Below are 21985 nucleotides of genomic sequence, written 5' to 3' on the forward strand. Positions count from 1 at the left end.
CGAAACGAAGTTTTACTGAAGTTTCAGGCTAGGGACTTATTTTGTCTAACAGTATTCTCGTCAAGTTATTCAATTTTTCTGTCGTAACAGGTGGTAATTAATTTGGTTACTATTGCTTGTAAATTGGGAGTAAGATGTTTTAAACAGAGCTTGACACTTAAATTGTACGTTCTGTATGTCTTCAATTGTAATACTGCTTTTGTGTTCCTCATATAAATTATTATGTTTTTTGGCTTTTTGCTGGTAGTACGATGACAAAGTTTATTAGGTGTTTTTTTTATATGTGAATCTTAATATATTATTCTATGTTTTAATTTTTATATATTTTCAGATCTGTCTCATTCCGACACAAGGCTGTCAGTGATGCTGAATGGATTTGAACTTCATGTCTATAACAGGTCTTCAGTCTATGGGCATTTAGAGCAGGTTTTTGGTCTAGAGCATCAACTATTTCCAGATGAAGGCGGAGGAGGAAATGGAGACACAGAAAAGGAAGAGTTACAGCAATCTGCTCAGTCACCGCCAGCAGTTTTTCAGAGTTGGAGGGATTTGATTCCAGTCATCAAAGTAGACATCCTGTCTGTGAGTGCTTACTTTCTCTCATGTTAGATGTTGCAATGTGAAAGAGATTTTCAAATTAAGTATATACAGTACTACAAAACTGTTGAAATCACCTAACTGTAAATTTTTGAATTTTTGAATTTTTAGTGTTATATTAGCCATATAATAAAGGTATAGTTTAGGTGAAACAGTTTTGGAGAATATATTTACGTTTGTTTGAAAATTTACTATTTTCCTTTCTATAAACAGAAACTCGTATAAAATGAGATCTGTCAATGATCAAAAGTGTGTTGTTTTCATTGAGAGACTTGTTTGGTTTTGTTGGGGTGTAGCGTCCCTTTCAGTAGCTATATAAGATGTGTACCTATAGCTTAATGTGAGATCCGAATCATATGAACTCCCGCCTGGAATCGAACCCGGGTCTTCCGCGCAGAAGTGTGCCATGGTAGCTCAGTGGTAGAACATTCACCTCTGGTGGATGGGGTCCTTGGTTCGATTCCAGTCACACCAAGTGAGCTTTGTGGTGGACAAACACCCTATGCGTGGGCTATCTCGTTTCCTTCCACTTTTTTTCATTCCCCATTTCATTCATTTCTAATCGTCACCGTCTCCTTTAACCCAGTCGGCATAATCGTGAGACATAAAACTTAAAGATTTCATTTTTTCCCGCGCAGAAGCGTGTACGCTAATCATACAGCTACGAAGGAACTCTTGAAAGACTTTTGCATCTAAATTCTATCACTGGTGTATGACATCAAAGCTAGACACAAAAATACACAATTGTTGCAATTGTTTTTCAATTGTATCTTAAAGGTTTTGCACAATAGTAAAAATGTATACAGTTTATGAACCCAAATCTGGCAGTTTGGTAGGTTTTCGTGATTTCTTTTTCTTCTGTCATGCAATGTAGGCTTAGGAATTTAATCATTGAATTAAGAGAAGTTTGGTGCTTTACCAGTTTCATGTCAGTGCCAAGAGAAGTGAAAAGTATATGTTAGGAACTTTCAAAAGTTCTTCCGGGTTTTCAGGTAGTGGCTCTGAACACGCTCCCTAACGTTTTATGTTCTATTCCAACTAAAAACCCGTTTGATTTTGATAATGCTAGCACTACATGAACTCCCTATGCCTAAAAGTGAGGTATCAGTGGGTGTTTTCTCTTGTAGCTTGCCTATTGAGGCTGATATAGTTAAACGGGGATATCAGTGAGAGCAAGTCACATGCCTGTGAAGCTGAAAAAGAAATATGTTGTCTTTCAGCATAGATGTAATAAATGAGCTAACAGTACAAATGTGAATAATAATAATAATAATAATAATAATAATAATAATAATAATAATAATAATAATAATAATAATAATAATAATAATAATAATAATAAAATGATTATAGCACTAGTAAGAAGTTTCACGCGTCGACACACTTCTAATTGCAGTTTTTTGAATTTGAGGCCACTGAATCCAGAGGATTTCTTTTAAACATATGTGTCCATGTGGCGCTTAGGAAAGTGATCTCAAATTTGGGATGTAAATAATTATCTCAACTTTGCGGTCATTTTCTAGTGTGTTGAAAAACAGTTGAATTGGATTCAGCTTCCTCAAGCGGAATTAGAAATGTCTTCAATCTTAGACACTTTTTACTAGTGACATGATGGACTGCAGGGTATTGTGAATTGGGAACTGCTGTCACGTGGCCGAACACTACATCGTATTACCATTTGCTAGACAATCATCTGCTGGAATGATGGTTCGGAACTCTTGGCGAAGCGAAACACGCGTTCTGCCGAGATCTACCAGCTGAGATCTATACTCTGTCCGAGGATGGGGACATTCTGTTGCTGCTATTCTGATCTTCCTGGCACGTCGCCTTTCTTTTTGTAGGGTTAAAATCCAGCAGAACTGTTTTTGGCACATAATAACTTCAATAGCAGTGTTCGATTACCCAAGGAATCGGCCATTGACAGTTAATGAAAAGTATTAATGAAAATTCGGTAAGAAAATTGTCAATTCAAGAAAATGCCTGATTTAGATCCGAGCTCACTGAACTCTTCCATGGTCAGACTTATGTGAAGATCGCTAACTACAAATTATTGAACTACATTAATTTCTTATTCAAGAGAGAATTCTATTTCTGTGTTAGTAATTTCTTTTCTGTTGGGAGATTTCTCTGAGGTCTTACTCAGACCAACGAACTGATTTTTAGTAAATGTTTCGGATCTTACTCAAGTCAGTCAACTGATCGCAGTTTTCTATTGTTTGATGTGAGAATGGTATTTAATGGCAACTCGCTTTTCTCGCTGTCAGACATTTCTTTGAAGTTTCTCGTCATTTTTATAAAGTAAGTTCCATGATGATACCTTTGAATGCGTAGGTTGTAATCGACTTTCTTTTATTTGTTATGGATATTTTAAGTGGCTTCATATCTGTTTTAATAAACACTTAATAAGTAAACAATTAGTATTTCTTAAAACTAAGTTTGATTAGATTACATTTGTGATCAATGCGTATTTTATGACCATGAGCCCAGGTATTAGAATAATTTTTGGCTTGGTAACAACAGTCGACGATTGATTAAAGTTTAGTGAATATAGATGTAAGATATAAAAAATATTTAATTATTTTCGACAAATTTTCTGTCCAAATAAAAGTATCCTTTTGTTACTGAAAATATATTTCTATTCAAAACAATTGAAATTACATTTAAAATAGAAAGAACGATCACAGCAAAAGTTCACTTAGATGAAATTATCTTATGCTATTTGATAATTGATAGAAGTTGTGTGCAATTTTATTGTAGTAATGCAATAATATAGGTGTGAACAATTGGTGCTTATCTGTCATCTTCTCTTCTTTGGAAAATAAACTTAACTTTCATGTATTTATGGAGAAAATAATTTATATTTTCTTATAGCAATTCTCAATGGGTGTTTTGAATTTATTGATATTCAAACATTGAATAAATACCCGACTGATAAAAAATTGATCATTTTCTCTATTTTCAAATTGTGAATTATATACAGGATGACCCATCAAAAGCTCGCACACTTAAAAACAAAAGATATTAAGATTGAGACTTGTTTATTCAAAAATATAAAATGGTATTGGAAACAGTTTGTAATTACTTCATTCTGATTTGAGTTACTCAGTTCTGTTGTGTGTTGAAATAACGCAACAATTAAGAATACAATTATTGTCAAAAATACTCCCACTTTTTGATTGGTGGAGGAACTCGTGCCAATGGAGGAACGAGAGGAGTAGGGGTCGTCGCTTTTATTCATCACTCTTCTGCCGTTTTCAGTCATCATGGTGATTTAACCAGAAACTCATCAAGTGTACACAGTCGAAATGTTTTTCAAAAGCAGCAGTTCTGTGATTATAGTGCAAAGAGCTTTGCGCGTAAAGTTTGCTTTCTACGTAATGAAAATGTTCCAAATCGGAAGACTTTTGCAGTGGGTCGAGAGTTTCGGAACAACGGGTTCAACGTTGGAAAAAAAAGAAAGAAAAATCATCGTACGCCTGATAATATTGAGGCTGTGAGATAATGTTTTGATCCCCAAAACATTCTGCAAGAAAGCATGCTGTAGCTGTTGGGCTTCCTAGAGAGAGAAAGTGTAAGAAGAATTTTACTTGATTACAAACCGTTTTCAATTCTATTTTATATTTTTGAATAAGCAACTTTCTATCTCAAATACTTTTATTTTATTTAAACACAACAGGAATTAAAGATGCTAAAAAGCCGGCTTTTTTGAATCGATGGTTTCTTGCACATAAAAAGCCGGCTTTTTTGGGGAAAAAACGAGAATTTTGGATTTTTTTTTCCATTTTCATGATTTTTCTATTTAGATAGCTCTCTTATAGTGTACTCCAAAGTTAAATAAGATTTCATGACCCAAATGCCATATTTCGCTCCGGAATTCACCATCATGATGATGGAGCACATGTTTTATGAATTAAAGTGAACATAAAGTATATAGTATTTGAGGACAATTTTAGAGCTCATTTAACTTTATTTCAACTTCTGAGTTATCGACAAGTTTTTCTTCTCTAGGTAATGTCTTTTTAGTCATCCGTCTTTCATTTTTTAGAGCTTAGTACTCTAGCTTCTAGCACATAATTAAACTATGTTTTTCAATATGTCTGTCAGATAGTACTTCCATATTTCTGTTATACTGTAGCCGTGCAATGACTTAGTAACAATCTTCCGGATAGAACCTTAAATACCATTTGATAGGAATAATCATTAGGGGATTTAGAAAAGTATTTGGGAGGGGTTTCTCTGAATGTTTGATTTTTCTAAAAATCCCTAATTTTTATTTGGGAGGAGCTTGAAGTTTATGAGTACAGGCATAACAAATATTTCGTTTCGTTTGTATATTCAGCAATATTCTTCCGGATACAACCTTGAAGACCATTTTATACTGAAATCAGTGGCGGATTTAGAAAAGTATTTTGGGAGGAGTTTTTCTTTAAAAAATCGTAATTTTTTATCTGAGGAGAGATTGAGGTTTATGAGTAAAGGGATAACTAATATTTAGTTTGTTTTAGAATTTCCATAATTTCGGGGTACAGGCTTCAATCCGAAAAACATCCCTACCCTACCCCTTCGCAAATCCGTCACTACTGGTATTAGTAATAACAACGATTTAAAACCGATAAGAAAGGAAGTCGGCCAGGAGTCACAGTACACGCACTATTTCTACATCCACAGATTGAATTAAGAAAACTTTTATCAAAATGGTCGAATGCGGGGATGAATCCCGGACTTCCCGATAGAAGCGCAAAAGCTAATCACTCACTCATGTTTGTTATGCAGTTGTGCTTAACTTAAATGTATTCTGTCTCTCAATGGTCTACGGAATCCGAAGATTCAGTGCCGCTTTCACAAAAGCTCTCCATTGACTTGCTCAATTCGATCCAGTTTCTACTCTGTATTCCTATTTCTACAAAATCCATCTTAATATTGTCCTCCCATCTCCGCCTAGGTCTTCTTAATGGACGTTTTTCGACTGGATTTCCAGTTAAAACTTTGAAAACGTTCCAACCTCCTTCCATTCTGGCTGCATGACGTGCCTACCTGAGCCTACTAGACTTGATGACTAACGATGTTTGGTAACCCGTATAAATTATGTAGTTCTTCGTTATGAAGTTTCTGCCATTCCCCGTTCCCGTTCCTCTTGGGTCCAAATATTCGTCTCAGGATTTTATTCTCAAATATTTTCAGTCTGCGTTCTTCGCTCAGCGTAAGCGACCATGATCCACAACCATAAAGCATAACAGACATGATTATCATTTTATATATTTTTAAGTTTTAAATTTCTCGACAGAATTCGCGACGACAAAATATTTTGAACTGAATAATAACACGAATTTCCTGATTTCAGTCAACATTTAATTTCTTCTTGGATATGATTTTGGTCTCGTAATATTGATCCTAGACATTTGAAAGTATCCACTTTGTCGAAAGTATTATTTGATATTTTAACGCATTCATAATTTGCCGTATTACGATCCTGGTGAACTTCCATGTATTTAGATTTCTCAGCATTTATTTCTAAATCAATGTCGCTGCAAGCGTTTAATAAGGCCTCTGAATTTATTTCGATGTTCTCCTATAAGATTTACATCAGCATACGCCATTACCTGGTGAATACCATTCAGCTCTAGACCCTGGCTGCTATCTTTGATTTTCCTTATAGCGTACTCCGGAACAAAGCTGAATAATAATGGCGACAGCGCATCTCCATGTTTCAGGCCATTCTTGACGTGAAAGCTCGCATTTTTCTACTCGGACTTTACTCTGGGATTCATTTAAACACATTTTCATTAATCTAACAAGCTCTTTCGGTATTCCAAATTCTGTAAGAATGTTTTACAATGTTTCCCTCCTAACCGAGTTGTGAGCCTTTCTAAAATCAGTAAACAGTTGATGTACTGGATAATATAATCCTATTTCTTTTCGAATATTTGTTGAATGGTAAATATCTGGTTGATACTTGATCGATTTCGCGTAAATCCACACTGATAATCTCCAATAATTTCATCTGCATATGGGATCAATTTTGTTAATAGAATGTTGAGAGAAATGCCTCGTTAATTATTACAATCAGTTTTGTCGCCTTCCTTGTGAATTGGAACAGTGATTGATTCTTTTCACTCTTCTTAAATGTATTCCATAGTTTTTCTTTTTTGTAAAAAAAAATAAAAAATAAAAAATAAATAAATAAATAAAAAATAAATAAAAGTAAAAACTAAAAAAATCGTAACGATATATTGAATTCCTCTTGTTAAAAATTCAGAAACCTTCAAAAATGGGTAAACCGTTATGGTAGTTATATATTCTAGAGCCTAGGAAACCATACACTCTGATGAACAGTCTATTATGCATATGATCCATGAACAGAAAATTCGGTACTTCCCCAATTCTGAACAAGCTTAAGGAACAGTCAGTGCATTACGGAATTCAGAACCTTACCGATTTTGTAGATTCGAAGCACTTAATAGGTGGTAACAGATTATTACGTATGTGATCAATGAATGAAAAATTTGTTCGAAGTATTTATACAATGTATGTAAAAGTTAGAACTTAACTGAAAAATTTCAAGAATGTACAGAACCGCCCGAAACGAAGCTCTTGTTGTGCAGCTTTTAAGAGTATCATATAAATGTATTTCTCTCATGTTTTACTTTATTTTGTTTCAAAAATATGGTGTGTGATATTTTGAAGTAAAAATACTACATACAATTTTGCTAGTTATTTATGTATATTTTTTCTTTAAAACAAGTGCTTACTTTTGTATATAAAGAGGTTAAAAATTTATTATATATATTGGTTAATTCTTTGGAATTCATAATGTAAATATGTTAAGTATTTACAAAAATCTTTTCAAAATTCATGGTTTATTTTAGAGGTTTTATATTATTATCTGCATCAACCACTAATTAAATGAGTTTTGTGTTGTAGAGAAGCGAAACGAAGTCTGCTTTATCAGTTTGAAGCAGAATTTTCAAAAAAAAGCCCAACATTTCCCAAGCAAAAAAGCGAAGCAGAAAAAACCGAGTTTTTTCCCCCAAAGAAGCCGTTTTTTTCCGAGCCCTTGCATCTCTAACAGCAATACACCTAAAAATAATATTCAGTTATGTCTTATAACGTTACTGTCACATAATTAATGGTATGAAATTTGTCACAGCAAGTAAAGACTAATTATGGTTCACGTATTTCAACAACAAAAAGAAAAGAAAAGAAGTAAATGTTCCACCAACAGAAACGTCATTATTTATTTTTTATTATTTTTTTAACGTTTACCACTTAAAATCCTTTACCTATACATTGTTTGCATTTGATAAATACGGCATTCTATGTGAGTTAAATGTATCGACATTTGATTGTGCCGAAATTACATTGTTGTTTGAAGTACACGTTCTTCTAATAGGCGATATTTCTAATGCATTTGTGCGATGTGTCGTTAGATGAAAAGTTACTAGACGGGAACAGGTTATGTCGTTGGGAATATAAAAGTAGATATATCATAGTAAATTCTGTGAGTCTATAACCGTCACCAGGTTATAGAAGTATTTTTGTGGACGTTCTGTATATTTCGTAAAGACAGTGGTTATTTTTTTCGAATTATACTTTATTCTGCGACGCAAATAAGTTCTTTATTGGGTGGGAATTGCTTCTTTCTCACACAATTGAACAATGAAGTCTTCCGTCGTTTTTTTATATATGTATTTAAAACATTGCTTTGTGGTGAGAACATTTCAGTAAGCGACGAAGTTTCTCAGTGTTTCTCCCTGACTTATTAATATGCAAAAACTACGTGCTATGGTCATTTGGAACTGAGTGCTATGGTCATTTGGAACTGAATTTAGTGTATCTTCCAATAATTTATGGAAATACTGCGATTTGGAGCACATCAGGCGCAGAAAGACTGAATGGCACCAGCTACATCGCTTTAGCAGCTCGTTATCTAAATGTTCCCACAGTCAAGTTATCGCAGTGTCTTGTGCGTCGTGGCCAGTGGACTAATATTAACGTCAACTCTTTTTTATGTTCTATTTGCATGTACACTCATGTCCAAAATTATTGTCGCATATCTATAACTGTCTTATAAGAATATAATTTGATAATGATTTTGCAGGATACTTTTAATACTGATTCTATGTGTATAATCAGAAAATGTATATTTGTGGTAAATTTCATAAGATAAGAATTATAAATACGAAAATTATAATGAGTAAAATAAAATGTTGCCAAATGGACAAGAAAATTTTAGTTTCGTTTTATTGTTCTTATTTACTGCTCTTTTGACATGAAATTTGCCACATACATGTCTTTGCCGATTATACACATACTAACATTATAAGAAACACCGGGCAAATTCGTTATCAAATTATATTCCTAGAACAACATATTTATAGACATGCGACAATAATTTTGGACATGAGTGTACATACAGATGATTTAATCTGAGTGCTTTTAAGAATGAACTGCCAACATTAAATAATGGGCCAATGCAGCTCATATCTCGAACCTCTTGGTTCGGGGAGTGTTACTCCACGTCTCGAAGCAGCAACCACGCACGTTGTGTCGAGCATCAAGTATAATATTGTGCTAAGGGGCACAAGCTATTATCCGGTGAAGGACATTTTCTTACGGCTAGCCCCAATCAATAAGTCCCAGGTTCATATACCTTGTGCTAAAGTTATAAACGCGGCCTCCAATATTAGCATTTCACTTTGGAGACTATGTAATTTTGTTGAAGATTCGTGTCGACTCTTCAGGACTGTTTGGAGCAGCAATCATATTACTACGTGGGATTATCCCGATAACTTTTCCCCCAATGCTAATCCCCTAAGTGCATCAATGGTGTGAGAAAAGCATTTATAGTGAAATCTCAATTATAATCTTCCGTAGAGCTACAATATAGTGAAGAAGTAAAGTGTGATTTTAATAATGGGAATAATTATACATATTCAATGTTAAATGTTGTGATCGTTTCCCTTGTTTGTTTCTCTTTTTAATAGTATTTTAATAAATAAGTATAATGTCGTTTAACCCAGTGTGTTTTCGTTGTGTGTGTGAGTGATGTTTGTGTGCGTTGTGGTCTGGATGAGCGTCTGATCGTCCATGAGATTTTCTAGACGAGACGTCCGAACCTCTCGGCGCCTAATGCTCATCTTATCATTGAGACCGACGAGCAATTTGGAAACAATTCTGTAATCCCTTTTTGGAGATATCCTTCAGCGTCTTACCCAGGTAAGTCTACGGAAAATACTCATTGGTAGGGCAACGGAAGACAGAACCACGAGCAGCGACCAGAGGCGATTACAAGTCTATGTAACTATGTAGCAATTTATGTAGATAGCACGAATGATCCTAAATCTCCTAACTCTCCTAACCTAGATAGTTTCAAGCGACTAGGAGAACTAAGTCTCCTAGTGTTGTAAGAGATTTGTGTATTTTTCATATCTTGGATAGATGCTTGATTCTTTATAGGCTATAAAACGTACAGATTTAAGTTGCATTACTTAAAAATTTATTTGTATTGATTTTACTCGAGGATTCTAAATTATTGCTGCATATTCTAGTTTAGAATGCATATAGGCAGCATAAAGTATTTTAAGAAAATCACGATTTCTGAATTCGTTTCCAAGCCTCATTACAAATCCGAGATTCCTATACACTACACTTATTATTTGCTTAATATGAAGGAAAAATAAAAAAATGATCTTATGTTACTCCCATGGTCACGTACATGATCAACGCCCTTTAATAGAGCATTATCGATTTGGTATCGAAATTGAAAGAAGTAAGTATTTGTAGTGTACTAAACTACACTGCATTTTGTTAGCATTTAACAATAATTGGTTGAATTTTACACATTCGTGAACTGTGTTGATATCACTTCGTAATGGGACAGCATCTCTTTCAGTAGTTATACCGCTAGTAAGATAGATTTTCAAGTCATCTCCATATAACAATTGATTTGAGTGATTGTATTATGCTAGAAAATTCATTGAGGTATAATGAAAACAACAATGGTTCTAGGTTCGAACCCTGCGGAACACCAGAACAAGATGTGTACAGTTCAGGCAAGCATCCTTGTAACACACAAGGAGTTTACGTTCGCGAAGATAGGATGCTACACATCCACGTAATTTATATGTAAAGTTTAACATAGTAAGTTTACTTAGTAATATATCATAATTGATAGCATCAAAAGCCTTGCTAAAGTCTATATATCATATCTATTTAATCCTTGTTGTTAATTTCTGTAGCTAAATAATGAGTGAATTCAGGGAATGTGCTCTCAGATTTTACTTTTGCTACTTATTTTACAAAATTTTGGAAACAGTAAAATGAAAGTTTAATTTTGAATTAATTTTATTCTTGGTCTGATTTTTTTAATAGGTCTCCTTTTAGTGGCTAAAACTGTTATTGTAAGGTAACAAAGCAAGAGCATGTTGAATTTGATATTGTTAGTGATTATTTTTTAACTTCATATTTTCAGGGTCGAGTTGTATTTGGTAATCGTTTAGTTCCAACAACATTATCTGTCACGGTTGAAGAAGCTAGATTTGTGTATTCGACCAAGCCTGCTGCATCCAGATTGGATCATTTCATGCATTTCGTCAAATGTAAAGCGGATAACTTTAAGGTAATATAATCTTCACATAGAGAGCTCTTAATTGAAATTGTAAGTCACTCATAGTAGGGAGTAAATCACACACGCCATATGAAAAACATGCCACATCCTAGACACAGTCAGAAGAGCAATTGGTCACACTCACCTCTGGTTAATGAAACATCATTTATAAGAGAAATTGAGCATACAGATCACATACGCGTTCAGTCATAAATGAAAGTTCATAAGTGAAAAATGTTTATAAGGTTGATCACAGCAGCCACTGAAAACATACGCCACCGGTCATACAGGCCACTGGTCGAACAAGCCACATTTGCACAGTAGTACCAGACTAATTTAGATATGTACCACAAGTGGTTTTGCAGTCTTCCTAATGATTGATTGTAGTTTTATTAGGAAGAGACTGAAACAAGAGAAGAGATAATGGTGTTACATATATATTACAACTCTTGTACTGTTGCGCGCAGGAAATGTATAAAGATCTAAGGACTCATTCCGTACCGGTCTTTACAAAATCTTGCGGACCGCAACGCAACTGAAAACTGGAGTAAGTAATTGTTATTCATTTATTCAGTAGTATTTAACTGATAATGCAATATGATACAGGTTTTATCAAACTTTTAAATTACATGAGATAGTAACAAATGTGAGGTTTATAAACATATTTACTTTAGAAATGAATTATATCCAGGGGCCGCGGTGCCTCAGTGGTAGAGCGTTCACCTCTGGTGTTTGGGGTCCCGGATTCAAACCCTGCTCCCGCCAAGTGAACTTTGTGGTGGACAAACACCGTGTGCTTGGGTTTTCTCGGGGTTCTCCCGTTTCCTCCCACTTTCTTCATTCCACCGTTTCATTCACCCCTCATCATCACCGTCTCCTTTAGCCTAACCGGCATAACCGCGGGACGTAAAACTCAAAAATTTCATTGTTTTTAAAATTATATCCGGGAAATCTTTCAGACCCTTTTTTACATAATGGAATTCTTTATGAACATTCTTCCTATCGATGTTATGAGAAATGGTAGAGAATTTCATATTCGTATATGTCAGATACGCATATATTTTCCTTGTCACAACGAATGGTCGTGACATGCAAGTCGGGTGTAAGTACACCAAATGAAATAATTGTTCACATAATAAAATTACTTCAGTAATTATCGGGCTGCGCTTTTACAAGATATTTACACGGAATGATATAGCATGATACCTGTTTGGTACAGATGAATGTAGGTCAATTTGCCACCAAATTAATTTCAGGCAAACTGTTTGCCACCTGCATAGTGTCGGTATAAACAACTTATGTCTGATAGAACTGGAGTTGGGAAGGAGAAGGAGGAAGTTGGTAACAAGTCCAGTTTTTGAAATGTATGAATGTTTCCCATGCCACGCCACAGATATAATGGGGTTTTACGAAATGTGACTCCTAAGGAGTGAAGAGGGGCTAATATCCTTGTACGCCAGGCCGCAAATAAGGATTTGGCAAAGTCGATCCGTAGAAGGGTGCTTGAAAGCTTTTATGACACTCTACAGATGTCTTGAACTATCAAATTTAAAACCTTGTAATTTTGTTTCAATATTCCTCGTATACTCTAGGCTTACGATAAGATGGATTTATGTGAAGTATGATTCTTAAACGGGAAAACGACGGCAGTGTAACTGCAGTAACTACCTTGTTTAAACAAGTGTTTTGAATTCAGAAAAAAAAATGTTTATCTTTCAGATATTATTCTTAAGCCTCGCTCTTCCCGCACGAGAAATGGGGATTCTGCTAGTTATGATCATAAATACTTTTGTCATTAATAGAGAAAAACCAACTATTTGCTTGTAGAACGCTGTGTTATGGAATATTTCCCCTCTTTCTCTTTCCAGTGGTCTGTACCATAAATCTCTCTCTCTCTCTCTCTTTCTAAGGTTAAGAGTGTTGTTACACTTACTCCGTAATACGGGCCCGTATTTAGGTATTTTATTCCTTTGGGTCCAAGAAAATTTTGTTGCCCCTTCGCTTATTTGTTCGTATTCAGTTATGTGTAAGCAGAGACAACACAAAAAACTGACAAAAGACAAAACATTATAATGAGTCTCTAAGATACAAAATAAAAGCAAAAATCACTAAAATGTCTTAACATCTACAGAAAATACAAGACAATATTGCCAATAAGTTTCTATGGACAGTTAATTCATTCAACAGTACCTACAATTCTCAAAATCCTTTGTACTAGCAAACATAATAGTCATATTTTCGAAATCCAGATCTCCCTTAACTTCCTCTCTCTGTGCCGCCCTGGGACCGTGCTGCTGTGACTACAGTTTTAACGGAAGTTCTTTTGGAAAAGAAATAAACGTATTATTGCATTTCTCAACTTCGATTTTCCAGTGTACGTGGAAGTCTGAATTTATGCATACCCTTATTAGTGCCAAAGGTAAAAGTAATATTGTAAATAACATCATGTATGTACACTATCCTCCTTGCCAGTTTTACTGAAAACTGATCGAACTGTTCCTAAAATAGATAGTTTAAGCTGATTTTAACATTTGGCCTTTTCTTTCCAGTTTTCTTTTTTAAACCTTACAGGATTTCTTGGGATTGATTAATATTATCGTTAATCTGTTTTCAGATAATTGTTGATCAGGGTTGGCAAAAACCATGGTTTTTATTGAAATAACCAAAAAAACCGTTTTCTTTTGTTAAAACCTTTTTTTTTAAAACCAGGTTTTTTGGTTTAAATCATTTGCTCTATGTATTTATATCACATATGGACCGAAATAAGTTTGTTTCGCCTTGCTGTTTCCTGATACAAAAATAAGTTTGTTTCGCCTCACGAAGGATTCCTGATAAAAATACGTTGTATTGATCTTTACATACTTGTTAATATAATTGTCAAGAGTCATTTCAGAAGGACAAAAAAGATATAAACAGTTACACAAGTGAAACCATTATACAGAATTACGTATGGACAAGTTCGAAATACTGCAGAGTACAGAAGGACTAATGTAGTCCAAGTTAGTTCACTACGACTTTTATTAGTCCAAGTTAAAGAACTACAACATCTTAATTTGCATATCAGTACGAAAAGTGAATAAAGATACGAATTGTTTGAGTCCACTTTGGCTCTGACCTGTTTATACGTAAATAGATACCAAAGATATTTCTGATTTCAATAAATGCTACTTGTCGGGTCTAACCCCCCCCCCCCCCAAAAAAAAAAAGGTACGGCATTTCGATGTATATTATCAATAGTAAACATTATTAAAACGAAATAATATTTAAAATTTTTCTTGATTGCAGTTGCATAACAGTAATAAGAAACTATAAAAAAATCACATAAGAAACATTCATAAACTTATATAAGAAACAAAAGTTGTTTTTGTAGTATAATCTCGTTGAGTAGTGAATTGGGAATTTAGGTCTGAATATAATACGAATAATATACAGAAGTGAAACGTGATAACCTACAAATGTGTGTTCATCAAGATTTTATGATCACTTACACTTTTACGAACATTTTTCGTTTTTTTGGTTTAAACCAGCCAACCCTGCTATTGATCAAATTCAAGTCTTTGGCACTGATCAATTTCAACTTGCTTTGCAGTACCCAAATAGAACCAATTTGGAAGTAGACCATTAATGACTTCCATGAAACTTCGTTCTAAGTTTATTAGGTCATTTCCGAGAAAATAATCATGGCTTTCTTCGTTTGGTTTGAATCGGTCTCAAATTTGCCAAGCCAGCTAAATTGGCTCTTGCTAACTTTGATCCAAATCAATGAAAGTGAATTAAAAAAATAACTGTGCACCTATATTTGTACCTATATATTTTTTTCTTTGGTTCTCAGAAAGAATTTCACCACGTGATCTCAGATGAATTTGGAAATCTTTGGAATTTCTTATTCTAATTTTAATCTAAATCGGTGAAAGAATTTCTGAGAAGTAACAGTTCCTGTCGGTTGCGGTTTTTTGAATACCAAAACCTGCAGATAATCACAACTTTGATCAGTTAATGTTAAAGTACATTTGTAATAATATAGGGTGTTCGAGCTATAAGTATATAAGAGGAATAGAAGCAGTTTTTTTTTTTTTTTTTCCTACTGCCATGTTATTAATGAAATGGTGTCCAAGTTACAAGTTACCGATAACTAAAAAGTATGTATGAACTGTTCATAATTCGAACAGAATAACTGATAAAAAAAAAAGGTGTTAATAAATCTCAATGTGAGCACAATTTGTAGCTGTGCATATATGAAAACGATAATATATCTCTTTCCAGACATTTAAAAGCATTTGAGCTTTCATAAACTGAACTGTATGATTGAATGATTGGTACAGTCTTTCAGATCTTCCACATTTTGAGCTTCTGTTTGTGCAAAATGTCCTTAATAAGCCCCATGCAAAAAGGTATGCTCGAGTCAAATCTAGGATTGGTCCACTTCTTCCAATCTACTCTCTCGGAAATGTTTGATTGAGCAAGGCTGCTGCTACGTCTCTTGTGATAGTCAGGAGAGTCTCTGTTCTATTGAAAAATAAAACTGAGAGGATCTAAGAAATGACAGTTCTTCAACATGTCCAGGTGCACGTGTCCTGTCAGATGTAGATCCTGAGGAAAAATATGATCCAACCGCGTCATTCTTATGCAGCTCTAACCAGAAAATAGTTTTAGGGATATCCCTTTTATATTCCATTACCTTGTGGGGATTCTCACTACCCCACATACGATGTTATACCGATTTATATTACCACAAACATGAAAGATGAAGTAAGGTGGACTCACACAGGAAAAGTTTCATCTTGAGACAGCGAACTACCGGTTTCTCTTAAGAGTTTTTTCCAACTCATATCATAAATGGTTTTGCGTGTGCGAGGTTTCACATCCCATTCTATCCTTACACTCCGCTGAAGACGTGTTACACATTTAAATTGCACTAGCCAATGCTTACACTGCACTTGCCACTGTAGTGATCCACATAATCCAAAGGAAGAAAGCACGCTTCAATACCAACAAGAGATTTCCCGGTATGCAGTGTGCAGCGTGGTGGTTGTGGTGTTGCCAAGCTGGCCATACAAACTTGAAGATATTTCCTTTCGAATGAGCATTTGCCTGATAATGTCTGTCTATTTGTTTTTTATTTGTACTATGTTCTTTTTGTATAGCCCGGACACCCTGTATTTTATGGTAGTCGAAAATGTTTTCAAGACTATAAACAAGAAAAAAAGAAATAGCTAATGCTTTTTAAGTAATCTAAAAAGTTTTTTTTTTTTTTTTTTTTTTTTAATTTAGTGTACTATGGCTTTGGGGTTTCAGTTGTATTTGTAATCGTTACAGAAATTGCCCTCTTGTTAATAGCATTGAATAGGTTGATCCATGAAGTTGCAATATTATGCAAGTTTGTTACAGAGTACGCGTATCAAATCGATAATCACATCAAGAAATTCGTACCTTTTAAGTAGTAAAAAACAGTGAAAATATAGCTCCATATGTAATAATGGTTTTCGTTTAAGTGAAATGTTGCTAATAGATGTTTTAAATTCTCTCTCTCTCTCTGTATATATATATATATATATATATATATATATATATATATATATATATAGAGAGAGAGAGAGAGAGAGAGAGAGAGAGATAGTAAGAAAATTATTTCACATGAAGCTTTCGAGTTCTTCAGTGCAATTTTCCATTCGTAAATCTAAAGCTAAAATGTTTACTATAGCTTTCAGAGTACTCTCTGCACTTTTCCAGGTTATTCTTGCTCCGAGTCCAAAGTATACTGGAATGATTGATGATCCACCACGTTATATGGGAGAAGGCTTCGTTGTTTTATCCTCCAATAATGTGGAACTTTACTACTATATGGATGAGCCAGGTGACGTATCAGCATTGATACATATACATTCTGAATGCTTTGTTCAGTTAAAAGTTAGGTCTTGTCTTACTTCTCTTACCACTATAATTCTTTTTCTAATTTCGTTAAAAACTGCGCTTGTAATTCTTTGAGTACAAAAAGGAAAGCAAGAAAATCATTTAAAGAACAACATAATACCTATGAAGCGCCAATGCTTTAAATATTTTTTGTAAGTAAATCCTTCCGATATCCACTTTGAGATTTCGTATACATAGTTTTTGTTATACCTAAATAATTACTGAGACTTAATGGAAATCTTATGTATGTATTAAGTAAATTGTTTTGCATATCAAACAGTGTATATTGAAAGAAAATTTTACGTATAGCTAGATTACGTTTTAGAATATTACAGCAGGAAGTAAAAATGTGTATTTACTAGGCATTTGTATCACAGAACTGCTGTTTTAAAAATAATTAGTTGTAAATGACTAATTCATACATAAGTCAAAAATTTTAAAGTAATTTTTAACTTAATTTTTCAGGCTTGGTCCCAGAAGAACCTGAAATGTTACAGCTTGCAAATGGAGATATTGTTGAATCAGCTCCTCCCATATGGGGCATGGATATCAAGGTTAGTCTTTCATTTTATGAGATTTGATTCAGCATATAACCTTATTTTGTTCGCTCCTATGTACCTTCCTTTTCTCATGTACTGAAGTAACCTTGTTTATGTTAACTATTTTCTTTTATATCCGCTAATATAAACACAATATGCTTTCAGTATTATTTTTAACTAATGTGCAAGAACAGATTAGAATTAACTAAAAACTTCGTATTTTGTGCGCCCGTCATATTTGTCCTCACTGCCAAGTTGTAAAGTATCTCCACATCATTACAATCAAAATGAGTTTTGTAGTTTTTATTATGACTATCTAATTATATTTTTTCTACATATTTTTTGCTGCGAATAAGATCTACGCATTAGATTGAAAACATACGATAAACGTGTAGAGGACGAATAAGATAATTCCATTTCACATCAGAGCTCATTCGTTGCTAAGCGGTTAGTGTACATGCCTTTGGCATGGGAGACCCGGGTTCGATTCCCGACGGGAGCTCAAGTGGTTTGGATTCCATGTTAATCAGTAGGTCCTGTATCATATAGCTTCGCTGCTGAAAGGGACGTTAAACTTAAAATCAACCTAACTTCATTTCATACCAGGTAGTCTAAGAAGTGTTGAACCTTTTATGCGCAGGATGGTTAGTGTTCTAAATTTCAGAGTATAAGAATCACAACGGATTAAGCCTAACGTCGTTTGATAATGGAAATTGAGGCTAGTAGATATGCAAAAAGTGATGCAATTCTTAAATCAGAGGGAAGGTATTGCGCCGTGAAGATGAGTGAATTTTCCGCAAAACTGCTACATTTTACAATTTTGTTTCGTTGAAGGCGCAAATGCTGCGCAGGACCATGCAGAAAATTGCGTTGGTTATGTCAGATGCGTAATCAAAAGCAACAACAAAATATGGTTAGGGACTTCTGTTCTGGAAATTTCGATGTTCAAGATCTCAGTGGGCATCCAATCACAGCAAAAGTGTATGACATTGTGGCAAAAGTCGAGCAAGACCGGCATGTAGGCAGTCATGACATCGCCAATGACCTAAATTTCAATCACCAAACCGTGTTAAACCATTTCTGTGGGTGCATGCAAGAACCTGATATGTGACATTTTTGAGAAAAGTGAGTTATCGCCATTTATGAAGGCTTCAAAAGTTATTCGACTTTCTGAGGAAAAAAAAAAAAAAAAAAAAAAAAAAAAGTTGTGGGAAGTTTACAAATCCACCAAAAGTTGACGCACACATCGTATCAGGAATTGGAATTAACGATCGTAGCGTGCAAGAATCTAATACGTTCTTGCCGCATTCTGCTCTTCCTATTCTTGATGCAAACGACATTGTAGTGGCCGCAGTGACAATGAGAGATGAAACAGCAAGAAGTAAACAATTGTCGGAAATGAAAGAAGATTGTACAGGTAACTGATGTTCCGTTTAATAATTATTTTTTAAATATTTTGTTACGTGACACACGACCAAATCGTATTCCCGAAGGGACAAAAGAGCACAGTCGTAATTTCATAGGCAGTGTTCCCGAATACGTAAGCCATTATATATGTCGACACAATCGTAATCTATATTATTGTTCCCCTGAACTAAATGAGAAAAAGATCTACGGTATGCACGTCCATTGTGCAACAGAAAGAGCCATTCGGCCTGCAATATTCCGCATTTTCAGGGAGATTTTCGTGAAAGATTTTAAACTTCATTTTGGACTTCCCAAACTGGTCACATGAAAAGTGTGATAAACTTCCTATAAACATCAATAGTGCAAGGGATGCAGATACACGAAAGACAAGTGAGCAAAAAAGGGAACTTCACTTACGAAAAGTTTAAGCCGCTCAAACCCAGATGGACCCCAGATCAATAGTGCAAGGGATGCAGATACACGAAAGACAAGTGAGCAAGAAAGGGAACTTCACTTACGAAAAGTTTAAGCCGCTCAAACCCAGATGGAACACGATTTTCGTGTTGCAAGAGAGAATTCACACGTATGGGCAATAGCTTTTGATATGCAGCAGGCACTGCCTACACCATATGTATCCACTAATGTTGTTTTCTATTGTAGGCAACTTTGGATATATAATCTAGGATGCATGTTTGGCCAGAAGATGTAGCCAGCCGAGGTTCGCAAGATGTAGCCTCATGTCTAATGGCATATATAAAGAATAATAATGAAATATTTCAAGGGAGGAGGAAACTGGTAGCATGGTCTGGTTATTGTGACGGCCAGAACAAAAACAAAAATATCATACATAGCCTACATTCTGATACCATTTAGTGCACGACCAGGGATTTTTGATGAAGTACAACAAAATTTTCCGTTACCTGGTCGTACTTTCTTATATTGTGACAGGGATTTTGGAATTATTGAAAAGAAGAAGAGGTCTACAACAGCAGTATACACTCCACATCAGTGGACCGACATTATTAGAACATAAAAAAAGCCAGACCTTTCCAAGTAACAGAAATGATGAGAAATGTATTTTTTCCCTTGCTCGTGTTGTTTCATCATTAGTCTTCAGCAAAGAATGTGTTCAAGGTGAACCAGTTTACATACAGAAAGCTTCCAAAATTAGAATTACCAAAGAGAAACCCGGTATTGTCCATATCGCATACTCCTACTCTGATATAACTAATCGGGAAACAATCAACTAATTGGCAAGCAATGCGTGGCCAGTGCCCAAGTCCCAAGGAATTGACTGCTCTGTACTTCGGATGAAAACTTGTCTGCTGCGAAAGTATTTGCGAAAGCTTCTCATTTATATTACACCAAAATTTCGTAGGTATGCAATGTGTTACTCCATCGCTCAGGAAATTACGGTTTTCCGCAGGTCAACATACCGAAAGAGATCTAGACGTAGAAAGCGAAATAGAAACGCTAGCAGAGGAAGAAAGCGGTGACAACTAAGAGTAGTGTCACTATCATGTAACATATCAGGTCCATGCACGCTAAGAACTGTCTGTCAAAGGTGGCATTTTTCTTTCCAACAACTGTGTATGTAATGTTTTCGCATACAAAAAGACAGCGATTTGTGGATAATTTGTTATGATCATTTACTAAATTATGAAATCGCACTGTAATGATAAAAGCAATAAATGTAAGTATTATATCCCGAAAACTTTGCAGCTCTTTATTTCACAATGCTTTAAATGTAACATATCAGGTTCATGCATGCACCCACAGATTTGGAGAAAACTGGCTACAAAAAGAAACTCTTCGTGTGGGTGCCATATGATCTGACACAAAAACATTTACTCGATCGAATTTCATCTGCAAATCTCTACTGAAGTGTAAGGAACTCGAGCCATTTCTGTAGCAGTTGATCACGAATGATGAAATATGGCTAATTTATGACAGCAATACGCAATAAAAAAAATCGTGGTCAAAATGAAGAGAAGCACCACAGCCTGTGGCAAAGCCCACACTAACGCCCAGAAAAGTGGTGATGTGGAAGGTTATAGTGATTGGAAGGGCATCCTGCATTACGAGTTGCTGCCGCCGAGCAGAACAATAGACTCGGATCTGTACTGTAAAGAGTTAGCGTGAGTGGACCTAGTAATTCAAAAGAAAAGGCTGAAACTGGTCAACAGGGAGGGTGATGTATATCGCGCTGACAATGCCAAACTGCATACATCTTCAATGACCCCTCAGAAATTAAGCGAACGGAGCTAGAAGGTTTTAATTGATTCACCTTATAGCCTGGACTTGATGCCGTCAGACTATCATTTGTTTCGGTCTTAGCAGAACTCCCTGAATAATGTGAAGGTAGTTTCAAAAGAAGCCTGGGCAAATCATGTGTCAGAATCATTTGACCAGAAACTACAGATATTCTAAGCGACGTATTACGGTGTTGTTGGACAAATGGTAGAAGGTCATCAAATAAAATGATGCATATGTGGTTTAATATTGGTAGTTACAAATAACAATACATGTATTCTCAAATTTGACTTCCAAAGGATCAATACTTTTAACAGAACCTGATATTACTTTTCTTTCAATTTGGTTAGGTTAGTTAGTTTGAAATCTTATGGGAACAAAATTTACATATATATATATATATAAAATATGTACAGAATGACCACTACATTCGGAACACTTGGCAATGGATTGGAAAGATCCATAACACGTGGCTCCCACATGATGACCAGGTAGCAGAGAAGATATGCACCGTTATCCCGTTATCGAATACAATCTAACGTGATAGAGGACATATATTATAAGCAAACAAGGTTATGGGTGACTTTCGAGGAAACATTGCGAAGGGGGGGGGGGGCGAAGGGCTATTGCCTATATATATATATATATATATAACAACTACATTGGTGGGATG

General features: G+C 35.0%; 1 protein-coding gene across 1 annotated transcript in view; it reads left to right on the forward strand.

Moving 5' to 3' along the window:
* The window catches only part of LOC145676830 (bridge-like lipid transfer protein family member 1), a gene marked incomplete at its 3' end in the record, with an annotated part of 144951 nt that overhangs the window by 18990 nt on the left and 103976 nt on the right, over positions 1-21985 (forward strand). The window contains exons 4-7 of the mRNA XM_081747616.1: positions 332-582; positions 11069-11215; positions 16934-17057; positions 17579-17667. Of these exons, the coding sequence (XP_081603742.1) occupies positions 332-582; positions 11069-11215; positions 16934-17057; positions 17579-17667 (611 nt within the window). The remainder of the gene's footprint in view (positions 1-331; positions 583-11068; positions 11216-16933; positions 17058-17578; positions 17668-21985) is intronic.

Source organism: Thermobia domestica, unplaced genomic scaffold (genome assembly GCF_964235325.1).
Source record: "Thermobia domestica unplaced genomic scaffold, izTheDome1.hap1.1 HAP1_SCAFFOLD_403, whole genome shotgun sequence".
Taxonomy (NCBI): domain Eukaryota; kingdom Metazoa; phylum Arthropoda; class Insecta; order Zygentoma; family Lepismatidae; genus Thermobia; species Thermobia domestica.